The 12,107-nt window shown below is 40.1% G+C and overlaps 1 protein-coding gene across 1 annotated transcript in view; it reads right to left on the bottom strand.

The window, feature by feature from the left end:
• Nucleotides 1-1,628: 1,628 nt before the first annotated feature.
• The window catches only part of SUCO (SUN domain containing ossification factor), a 25,332-nt gene continuing 14,853 nt past the window's right edge, over nucleotides 1,629-12,107 (bottom strand). Inside the window, exons 12-20 of the mRNA XM_009700303.1 lie at nucleotides 11,134-11,208; nucleotides 10,528-10,624; nucleotides 8,611-9,777; nucleotides 7,584-7,671; nucleotides 6,112-6,216; nucleotides 4,448-4,602; nucleotides 4,003-4,094; nucleotides 2,683-2,738; nucleotides 1,629-2,524 (exon numbers count right to left, since the gene is read on the bottom strand). Of these exons, the coding sequence (XP_009698605.1) occupies nucleotides 2,078-2,524; nucleotides 2,683-2,738; nucleotides 4,003-4,094; nucleotides 4,448-4,602; nucleotides 6,112-6,216; nucleotides 7,584-7,671; nucleotides 8,611-9,777; nucleotides 10,528-10,624; nucleotides 11,134-11,208 (2,282 nt within the window). The 3' untranslated portion in view covers nucleotides 1,629-2,077. The remainder of the gene's footprint in view (nucleotides 2,525-2,682; nucleotides 2,739-4,002; nucleotides 4,095-4,447; nucleotides 4,603-6,111; nucleotides 6,217-7,583; nucleotides 7,672-8,610; nucleotides 9,778-10,527; nucleotides 10,625-11,133; nucleotides 11,209-12,107) is intronic.

The raw sequence follows: 12,107 nt of genomic DNA, 5'->3' as shown, positions 1-12,107 counted from the left end.
TGAGACACTCAGGCGAGAAACTGGTGCTGGGGAGGTCTCATTTGACAAGAGAAGTACATGCTGAACAGCCAGTGAATTTGGCTGCAGGCAGTGCTGCTACACTTGCTAGAAATAAGCTAGGAGGAAGGAACCAGTAAGGGGCAAACTTCAAGATGAAAACTCTGGTTTGAAATGATAAATGACTAACATTTTCTTTTAATGGCCTTTTATAGCCTTCACAAACCTTAGCTCTGAGTACCAAGAGCCAGCTTCATGCAGTCATCCTCACAGAAAGCTACCACTTCTAAGGATCCCCCAGATCAAGACGTGAACTGACACCTGCTGGAAGCTTTTCTAGCCACAATTCCTGAACTTTCTCTGAAAGCACCACTCAGTCTTCAGCTTCCCCCCTCCCCTTTTTCTTTTTTTTTTCAATAGACAAACACATCTAGGCTGACAAGTAAGTTTATGAACTCCTTATTAGGGCCCAAAGGACCCCAGTCCTAGTCCTGGACTGAAATTTAAAGACTAGTCCTTCTCAAAGAATTTAAGCCACAAGTTTCATTTTCAAAGGAAAAAATGCCAGTAAATTAAAGACAAAGTGTTCAGATTTATTTGGAAATTCACAGTTTCTAATGGCACTACAGCTCTGTAGTTACATACTCTTGTTCCACAACATTGTATGCTGCACTCAGGTGGTATGTATTTTCCTCATCCAGGTTTGAAAACCTTCTGAATTCACGTTCAACACGTCTGGTTCATGTGCTCTGACTGGCTAATTGTGCAGATCAACTCCAAAAAGTACATCACCTTAAAGTATTCATAAACTAAGAAGAAAGCAGCAAAAAAAGAAAAAACAAAGGCTTTAAATAAGTCACATTACATACAATACCCAGGAAAGGCATTAGATCTGTTAAAAAGGGTACCACTAAAAGTGCTCAATAAGTTAACTTATTTTTTACAACGTGAACCTGTAACACCTGTCAAAAGGAATAACCTTTTGTTCCACTCACTCAGATACACACTCAACATCTTAGCAATCACACATCCCATAGTATCCAAATATACAGTCACAGTCAAAGTAAAAAACACTTGGATATGAAAATACCAACCATACAAACACTGCACATTTGTTAGCCAATACAAAAGCAAACGTTATGGAAATACCCACTTTGAACCAGCCTGACTGGTCAGACTTCAAGGCTTTGCAAAGTCTCTCCAGAGCTGGCTCAGAGAACGGCACAGCTGCACCAGCTCGCCCTTGCACTCTTCAGCTGAGCTTTTTCCTGAACTCTCCGCACAGGAACAGCCAGCATTCCCCACTGGCTTCCTTCAGAGAACTACAGTAGGCAATTTAGGTACCAAATGCATTCATTAGCCTAAGATCCCATCGTACGCAGGAAATCCTAAAGAGCCGCTGGCATTCATTTAGTACATCAAATTACGGCTCTGATTTGTAACTGAAGGTGGAAATACACATGATTCCCTTCCCTAGTGAGATATTTTCCTCAACTGAGTTTGCAAAACCAGAATCTAGTCAGGCAAGTCCATCTATTAGTATTTTTACAGTATCCAGTCCACATTACTGAGTCCAGCTGAAGGCCAACACATGTCCCTTTACAGCACTGTAGTGTTGCATCTTCAAAAAGCTAGAGAAATTACAAAATAAATCAAATGACAAACAATTGTATCTCCCCTCTTCCAGTGGCATTATAAATAGACAAAAGGCACATAAATATGGGAAGGTGCAAGAAATAGGAACAAAGCTAAAGGAAGAGGATTAGGCTTTTATCCCTAATTCCACCCAACAAACTGGGTTTCAAAAAATCTCTGCCCCAGGAACTGTGAAAAAAAACCTTTATAAAATGAACCCTGCCCTCCCTCCCCCCAAGCTGTTCTCGTAGGAAATTATCAGCCTTGTAAAGCTGCAGCTTATAGCCAAGATTGACACAATCCCATCTATTTAAAAAGGCAGAAACCAAATTTCTGAATACTTTCCAATTAGTTGAGCTCTTTGTCTCCCACTATCCTCCCACAGAATACCACAGACTGTTCTCAAACGAACAAACACTCTCCTGTTTGAGAAGTTCAGCTAGTTTTAGATGTGTCCAGAAACTGCTGTGACACCAAGTGTTCCCACTGTTATATCCTTGTTGCCTTTGATTATGTCATGCAGGCTTGGCATTGACCCTGACTTAGTCTGTATTAGAGTTTTTATGAGCTTCCCTTGGTCTGAAACTTTAGACCGTCTTCGTTTTATAGCCCTCTTCTCAGTTTTTGTCTTTTGGGTCTGTCCATTGCACAGACTTGTACACGCTGAAATGCCACAAAAATAGGACTCCTCAGACTGCGATGATGTTTCGGAGCTTCCTTCAGATGGAGGACCCTTATAGGAAGAGTGATAAACCTCCCCAATGTTAGAGAAGTCCCTCTGGTTCGTAAACGGCTTCCTTCCTTTAATTTCCCCGTTGGCTATTGGATGCAGAGGCTCTGTTGTTGGCTTAATAGTCTCTATTTTTTCACTTTTGTATTTACAACGCTTTTTCTGAAACCACAAGTAGAAAGAGAAACTGTTAGGTTCTGGAAGGCAAGCAGAGCGTAAAACCAGGCCTAGAATCGGTGCAGGGGAGAGCAACTGAGACACATGCCACCTGCCGGCAGCACCACAGGCAGCTCAGCCTGCCCTCCCCACAGCCACTCTACCTTCTTCTCCGGGGAAAACTTCAGGGGTTCCACAATGTACAGGTCCTCCGGATCCACTGTAAGGGAGGCAACGTAAACTTAGTTTTGGAACGTATAAAAAAAAAAATCTTACAGCTCTAGAGCAACACAATTCTAAACAAGTAATAGTGTGACAAGATATCCTACTTATCACACACATTTTTGCTCCCATTTTAAGTTAATGGAGGCGCAACACATGAACATTGAAAGTGAAGTCAACGCACAGAGGAATTCCCCTATGCTGTCATGGCAACTGTCAGTGATATACACTTGAAAACACTTGACCTCCTAACAGATTAGGCCGTAGGAGAGATGCAGAGAACATCCCTTGGGGAAAAGCAGCAAGTCAGCAAAAGTTAGCTTCTATAAAACAAACTGTTACCAATATAACAGTGTTTAATTTGCAGCCTGCCCATGACAGGACAGATACTAGAGACGTGTACCTATTAAGGACACAGATGTTCAGACTGACATGAGACCAGCCCGACATTCCTCCATCAGTGCCCTGTAAAGCAGTCTTACAAGCTGAAGCAGGGAAGAATTCGGAAAAAGTGTTGTTTGCCAAAAAAAATAGTCTACGCCTTAGCTAGTCTCTATTGCAACATGTTCCAAATTCAACTCACAAGTTTACATGCAGTTTTATTCACCGTACAAGAATTAATGAAGGAAGTTTGCTGCACCCTGAAAAGCAGTGTCAGCTGTGTATTTGGTGGCGGTTACGATCTGCAACACTTTTGGTTTTGCATGATGGTGATGGTTCAAGAAGTCAAAATCCAGTTGTCCCAAGTGTAACATGAATACTGAAAAGACCAGATCATTCCTCATACCCAAGCCAAGATAAATAGTCCAAATTCTGTTACTACAGTTGATAAATTTGGACCCCAAATATCTACAAAGTTTAAAGTCAGGCTATCAGGACTTCTGAAAAGCAGGGCATTCAGACCTCCCACATCCAGTATTAAAAAAAAAAAGAAAGCCCCCACAAAAAACCGTGCCACTTTCTGCAAGCTTCATAGCTTTGTAGACCTGCATGCCTGCATGGATTGCTACTAACCCCAAGAAAACATCTGCTATCGTGTTTACTCTACAAAGATTACAATTAATGTATTAGCATAATTTAGCACAGTTCTGTGAGTGTCTGATAACTTGTTCATGAACCACCTTGTCCTACAGAATGTATCCGTGAACTACTATAAACCAGTGTACTTCGACATTAATCTGCAATTCCATTTTCATACACTTGCAGTTAACACACATTGTACAGCACTAACAGAGACTAGATGTATAATATGTGAATAATACCTTCTTTACCAGCTAGCTGAAAAGACTGTGATCTGACTAGTGGAAGAGAAGTTCTTCTTTTCAAATTCATATCATCATAGGAGGAAAAACACCTAGGAAACAAAATCCATAAAGCTTTTCAAAAAACATTTTTCTCAGGACTTTGTCATACACATTTTTCATTAAGAAACATCTTTGGCAGAAGGACAGAATTATTCGCTGAGGTGCCTAAGAAAGCCTGGCAAACAGACGTGGCACTGTATTTGCAACAAGTTCTCAAGGCACGTTAAGTGTAGTAGCCCCAAAATGCTCCTAGGAGAGCGTTACTACAGAGCAGTAATGGCTCTTTGCTACCAGTTTTGAGTTTGCAGAAAGACTCAGAATTAAAGCAGGTGTGGCAGTCCCAGCAGACCTAGGAAACATCAGTAAAAGCTGCAAGATCAAGTTTCAAATATAAATATATTACCTTTTGGGGCTAGGGTAGTGATTACTTTTGGGAATTTTTGAGAGGTAATCTTCACAGAACTGAGAATTGCCTCTGCACCGCTGCACACAAAGCACCAAGCCCAGAATGACACAAAGAACCAGAGAAATCACAAGGTAGGTCTGCCGATCAGAAACCTGGAAGAATTTGATATAGTAGTTAAGACAAACAATAAATTAATGATACTATTAGTCTCCTGTTTTAAATGCTGAAATCTTTAAAAGAACACAACTGACATGTTCTCAAGTCACATTCCTTCAATTTCGCTAAACACTTGTTCAAATTTGAGTATTTCTTCCAAGGTTTGACATAATCTATTGGCTAGGTAGCATTCAAGGAGTGAAGGCTGAAAACCACTAACACAGGACAAGATTTCACTGACCACAGTACTACCACAAGTTAAAAGCAGCAGCCACCCCTTGCAAAGGGCATTCAAACCTATCTGAAAGTAATACACTTCCCATAAGGGAGCATACTAAGACAGTAACTTCTCTGTTCTACAGTTGACATGGATGTAAAACTATCTCAATTTTACATGATGCTTTTCATCAGTCGAAGTTGCAGTACTTCACAGAATAAACACCATTATATTCAGTTGATTCAATGGGTTTCATCTCTCTGACTACTCTTCCATTTCACAACCGAGCAGAAGGATTTTTTCAAGTGTGTTAATTTCTGAAGATAGACAGATGAAGCTTACTAGAATCATACGGAAGCTGAAATCCAAAAGGTATTTTGCAGATAATGTTTGAAAAAACTGAATTGCACAGTTGTTTTCTATTAAAATCTATCTTAAACATGCTAAGAGATCTTAGAAGTCATACAAAGACTTTAGAAAAGACAAGGAACACAACTTCCCATTTTGTAACGAGCAGATGTCTCAGACTAATGGGACTCAGACCAGAGCTGAGTTCAGGGAAAGCCATGTGTTCAAATTCCAGTATACTCATCCAACATACACTGATGACCACCACTGTCAAATCCTAGTTAAAGCCAAAGCACTCCTAAACAGGAGCTTAGCCAGTCAGGCATCAAAGGAGTGTCAGTAAGTGTTAGAAAACAGCTCAAGAGATGTCTTTGGCAACATACACCAAAAAGAGTCATGTTTATGATACTGCTTGAAATCCCAGGCTGGAGAACGTAAGTATTTGAGAGAATACGTTCCTAATGTTGTTGCCAAGATCCCCCTAATCTTGGAAGATCACAATAGCCAGAGGGGAAAGGAGAAGGGAGCCTTAGCCATGAGCCTCCCATTCAGTAGCTAAAAGTGCAACCCTCCACGTACTCATCTGTTATTACAGCCCAGTTCTAACAGTGGCCAGTATGCTCTTGCACACTAAACCTCCTATGGCAAGAGTCCGCTAATATTCAGGTGGACAATGTAAGTGCTGGACACTGCAAAGCATCCCATTTTACTGAAGCTGTGTAATGAAGCCACGCAATACAACTGGTTATATTACACAGCAAGTGCCAGAGAAGTTCTTGAAGCATGAACTTTACCATTCCCTCTGACACACCAAAACATTCTACAGACAATTTCTCAAATGAAAAGCTTCATTTAAAGACTCCAGGCCTCTTCAAAGTGAGAAATATTGATGCATCTGTTTCCTTTGAGTTCTCATGCCATATTGCTGAATTATAATTACCTCACGTTTTAATTGCGCCACAGTTGTTGACAGATTAGAAACTAGCTGCGTCATGTTGGTGAGCTGTGCTTGTAACAGCTGGATTGCTTCTGTTTGCCGCTGATCCTGTATCAAAGAGAGTCACGGCCATGCTATTTAGTTGTCAGGCTCCCACTATCATATACCCTCACATGTACCGAGTTAGCATTCTATCTGACACAGCCAGGCATTTTGTAGCTGCATGACCTATTCAGCACCGTTTTCAACACAACTTTCATATAACATTTGAAACATCAACATTTTTACTCATCAAATAACGGTTTGTAACATCATGCCAAGTGCATTTCATTACAGTGACTTCTGCTACCTTTATTAAAGCCAGATTAAGTAGCCAGCTCCATGCAATGACTATCAGGAAACTGAATACTGTCATGTTACAAAATACACATGCAGGTGACCAGGCAGAGCTGAAGTGTAAGGGCTGACGCAGAGCTTCTGTTCTGGGATCAAGTAGCCAGCCACTTAATGACATGAGCCCAAGCCAGCCAGGAACAAGTCCTTTGCAGTTATCATCTCCTTCCCAGAAAGAGCCCTAATAGGATTCTTAATCTTATAAAAAATTAAGAAAGGTGAGTAGAATATCGGTGAGGTTAACCAAGAGGAGCACCTTGGAATTGACCAGCATTTGATACTATTCAGCAAAGGAGAAAAGAGTATGCATATGATCTCAGGAAGGTTGCGATTTTCTTTGCTGTTGATGGATGAGCAAACTACAGGCCTGGGACTGCACTTCAGAAATTTTTCAGACAATTTGGGATTAAGTCTGCTATGCCACATGCACGGTTGCTTTAGTGATTATTCAGCACTGCAGCTAGCACTATATTTCACAGCTGCTCAAGAAAGCTAGGATGGCAGAGCTGGGAAAATCTCCTTCAGCTCCCACTTCCTTAAATCCCATTTTAAAGAACGAACTTAAGCTTTTGTTACATGCACTACACTTTCCAATGCAAGTTTGGCATAAGCCATTACTGTACCCCTCTCCCTTTCTAAAGGCTAGGTCTCTTCAGCAGCATCAGGACAATTGTCTATCTATACTTTAAATCAGATATGAAAAACAAACCAAGTTAAAAAAAAGTTCTGAGTGCAGCTACAACCAAGAAACAAGGGTTGGAAATGACCTGGGTAACTTTTTCACTGAGAAAGACATCTAAGAGTTTTAGCCACTACCAGCTGACAACTGATTTTCTTCAAATACAAAAATCAGGAAACAGAGCTGGAAATGGCTTTATTCTAAAACGACTGGGAACATATCTAAAAATTTTATTAGAGAGATAAAAAAACACCTGGGAAGCACAGAATGGATGCTTTTAAAAGGCAGATACGCAGCTAATAAAAATCTTCAGTTGAAAGAATTTCTGCACCTCCTTGCAACTCTTTTTTAAACATAAACTTTCCTAATTAGGAAAACACTTAAGTACTCCAACAAACCATACCTGCTCTTCTGCTATTCTTGAGGTGTTCTGAAGTTTTATTATTGTTTTATTGAAAGCCTTCTGCATTTCTTCCATTTGCTTTCGGTACCTAAAACAAAGAGCATAAAGGTCTCAAACCTTAGTTTATAAAACTCCTCGGCACTAGACTTGTCTTCAGAAAAATACAACCATGTCACCAAAAAAAACCACTTCTTTGAGCAAAGAAGTTTTACTGAAACATCAAGTGGTATTTCCTTTTAAGTTTCACACACAAAACAGAGATGTGTGTCTCGAGTTTTTGGTTTGGTTTGGTTTTGGGGTTTTTTTGTGTGTGTTTTTTGTTTTTTTCTTCAAGGTTAAAGTCAAATCTACTTCACCACCTTAGAGCTTAGTGCCAATTTACTGGAATTCACTATGGAGAATTCTCTGCAAACACTGACTGCCAAGACAGACAACACAACAGTAAATATAACGAAGAGCCCCTTCCTTGGAACAAATTCTGAAATGGAATGTTTCCTGATTCTCTTATGGCTAAGGAGCACCACAGATAAACACTAATATACATACATCCCTCACAAAGCTCCTGGTTCTCTCTCCATGCTGCCTTCTTCAACAAGAGTTATTACAGATAACAGGGTAAAGTGGAAACAATCAATTCAGTAAAGGCGGCATTGTACATCTGTGCCATTCACTTTAACAGCAACAGGAGGATGTGGCCTTCTGTTGAAAGGATTATGGACAGGATTAGAGTTTACCTCCTGGTAACACTTTATCCTTTTAGAAGACCCACAGCAATGTTCCTCAAAACAAAATAAATGTGCTTGTATCTGAAATACAGGAAGGGAATCCCTGTCACCTGCAGACATCTGGGTCTCCAGTAGCTACCTAGGATTAGGTACTTTTCTCAGTTTTCCATAAAGCTTTATGCTGCGATTTATGTTATACTCCACTTCCGCTGTACTACTTCCCCTATGTGTATGTTCCTTTGAACAGTCAGCTAAAATCATGTTACACAGTGTAGACTCTTACCACTCTGCCTCAGACTTACCTCTGACTAAGTTCTTCTAGGTAACGGCTGCTGAGAGACATGTTTACTTCTAGAGCTTTTATGCGATTATTAAGGCGCATGAAGACCGACTCCTTTTGATTAGATCCATGAACAAGATTTCCATTAGTGTAGCCTAGATCTGTTGAATTCTGCAATTCAGCATAGAAGTCTGTAGCTGTTCTCTGCGGTCCGCCAGAGACCGGAATTGCCATTAAAGCTTCTTCAGTTGCCTGATCATCCTCCTTTGCTTCGGCAGATACAGAAGGCTCAACAGGAGGCAAAACAGGTTTCTGCACTTCTGGAGTGCTTTCCTTTCCTTCCCCAGCATCACTGGCTGACACGCCTGCTGTATATTCAGGCTGCACAACAGTCTCTGTAGGCTTTGGAATCACTGGAGTAGTAATAGTCTCTCTTGTGCTCATCTCCTTTACCTCAGTGGCCACACTGGTCTCAGAAGCTACAGGGTTTTCTTCTGCAACAGAGCTCTCAGCCTTTTCTGTTTCTGCACTGATCTCAGCTATATCCACCTGGGGAGTCACCCTTGGTGCTACCTGGCCTGCATCTTCTTTTGCAGGCTCCAACGTTATGTCTGTTGTTGGCAATGGCTTAACTTCAGAAGTAACTTCTAAGAGGAGGGATTGAGAGACAGTTTGAGGACGGCTTGGCTCCAGTTCAATTGAATCTGTGGTCTCATTACTGATCTCCTCACGGACCACACTGCTCAAGTCAACTACAGCAGTAGATCCAGATGGTCTCTCAACTTTGCCGTCTAATTGCTCAGGCAGAGGCTCATCTATTGACATATGTATAGATTCGGTCAGAAGCGCCTGTGGCTGCTGAACATCAGCAGAGTAACCTAGCCCTTGTTTACCTTCAGTTTTACTATGCTGCCGATGCATGGCCACTGCAACTGAACACCATTTAAACAGATATTCTGAAAAGGTGGAAATACAGCACACTGTTGCAATGTCATAGCAGTACTTTTCTGTCTCAAGTTCAAACCATGCTGATGCTTCTTCTTCCTGATCATCACTGGGCAGCAAGGTTACTGTTGACTGGCTTGTATCTTCTTCGTACTCTTGTACTAGCTGAACAATCGGACTTTCTTTTGTCAAATCCACAATTAATTGCTCTTTATCTATCTGTGGAATATCTGTAGTAACAAGTCTACAATGAAAGAGTTAAAGATAAGATGTTACTTGAAACAGTTTTACATGCCTGCTCTGTAAGACTGCAAAAGTAGGATCTTTTAGAAAATTGTCAAACCTTATTCCAGTGACCAAAAGCCAGTTTGGATAAAGTCAGAAATTCTGTAAGTTAGTATTTTGTCTCTGGTGTTTTTCAATTCCTATTTGCAAACAAATTATTTCAACCCTTGCTTCTGAAACAGCAAGTCTTCTCAATCAGATATTGCCCCTTCCCTCACCCCTGAAAAAAGTCACCAGTTCAAATATCACTAAGTTGTTACACAGCAAGCATCTTACTCTCCCGCTGCAATCTTCAAATGCAAATGCAAGAATCACAACCTTCCCACTGACCTTCCTCAGTTTCTCAACAATCAAGAATATTAAGTCAGCTTCCACCCAAGAAATCTGCAATAGCCAAGAATAAAACACTCCCCCTACTTCTTCTATACAAAGTAATACAAACAGCTGAGAAAGTTGATACATTTTGACATTCAGTGACATGCTGAAACAAAACATATCATAATGAAAATAGCTATAAACAGTAACTGAAGCAATAAATATCCCTAGTTAGTACATTACCATACTACAGACTTCACCATTTTAATTGTCTTTTTAATTGTTTAAGGCAGTGTGCCATATCAGAGCATTCTACTACCAAAGACTCCAGACTGCTGCATCTTAAATCTGTCCTAGGAACACACTGAAAAAACCCCAAACACCAATCACTTACTCTGGTGAAGGAACAGGAGTTGGTTCAGGCAGTCTTGGTGCAGCTGTTGAAGTTGCAGGGGTGACAGTGACATTTTCAGACACACTTTTGTTCCCTGCTGCAGGAAGGAAGAAAATGTGAATATGAAAATTCAAGAATCATGTTTGTTTTCAATGAATTTTGGGTGGGTTTTTTTTTTGGTGTTTTTTAAAGATTATTAACTGCACTACCAAATTAGCTGCAGATATTCAAAGTTATTTGCATGAAAGTGCTACTGACAGTTTATATATATGATGTTATTGACAGTCTCAAAATACTTCCAGAAAGTAGCAAGTTAGACTTTACAACGGAAGCTGGGTAATACAGAGAGTAAGGATCCCCAAACACAGCTGAACAAACATATGTTATCTTTGTATTGGTTCCCTTCTCAGCAAATTCAGCATCTTTGTTCCACTTTCCACAGTTAGTAGGGTAAGAATTCTATGGCACTAATCAGCTATGCCATAAAAGGTGAAAAAAGTAATTTAAAAATATATCATCCAGCTCCTCACAAAAAATTAAACAAAATAACAAAAAGAAATTAAAACTTTCCAGAATGCTTTTTCGTCTAAAAAGAAAAAAAAATACCTTCAGCTTCAGACGACTCTTCAGTTTTGGCTCCGAGCATATTAGCAGCAATATTCACCATACTGAGGATAGCATCTAAAAGAGAAAACAACTACTCAAAGAGGACATACTTAGACAGCCAAGGTATTAGCACCACTGAGCAATCTGGTACTTTGTAACGCTTGCTTCTATTACACTGGATGCTTCTGTTGCTTTTAAAGGATGAGTTTATAAGCTAGAAACCTGTATTTGAAAACCAGTATTTAACCTTTACCAGCTAGACCTTCTAACACTACTGAGAAGTACTCACTGACCATTAGCCCACTGAAACCCAGGAACAGCAAGACAAACAAAAGAATCTTTAAGCATGGAATTTTCTGTCAATCTGAGTGGGACTTAGTGGGAACTAAGGGAGGTCCCAAGCCAGAAATTCAGAGCTCGAACACTCAAATGGAGGAGCTCTTATTAGACAGGTTGGCTCATTTGTCATAATAGCACTAAAGTAGTGAGTCAAGAAATGCCATTTGCTAAATGAGCAAGACAGAATTCTGCCTTTGACCACAGGATGTCCACAGCAGGGCAGACAGAAAACTACAGATTTTCATTCAAATTAAGCTGGACTCTTCGTCATTTTGCATCGTATCTCCCTTCTTAATCCCAAACCTTACTTTTGGCTCTGGTACTGCTGCAATATAACAATTCTAAATTTTGAAGCAGCAAATCTACACTTCACAATCTGTTACTTGAATCCAATCTAGATCAGTCAAGGTAACTTGAAAGGAAACCTAACAAGTATCCACAGATCTAGCTTAGATATAATTTTTTTTTAAGGATCTGTTACGTAGAACATTTTTTTTTTTCCCCAAAAAAATTCACAGAAGTAAATGACAAGAGGGTCTGCTCTATACCATCACATATATTAGATACAGCTAACTCTTCAGTCCTGATAATGAAAACAAACATCTTTGCCAGGCTCATTTAGAAGATGAGGAACA

This window comes from Cariama cristata, unplaced genomic scaffold, assembly GCF_000690535.1.
Source record: "Cariama cristata isolate BGI_N322 unplaced genomic scaffold, ASM69053v1 scaffold5205, whole genome shotgun sequence".
Lineage (NCBI taxonomy): Eukaryota > Metazoa > Chordata > Aves > Cariamiformes > Cariamidae > Cariama > Cariama cristata.
This window is presented reverse-complemented; position numbering and strand designations above follow the sequence as displayed.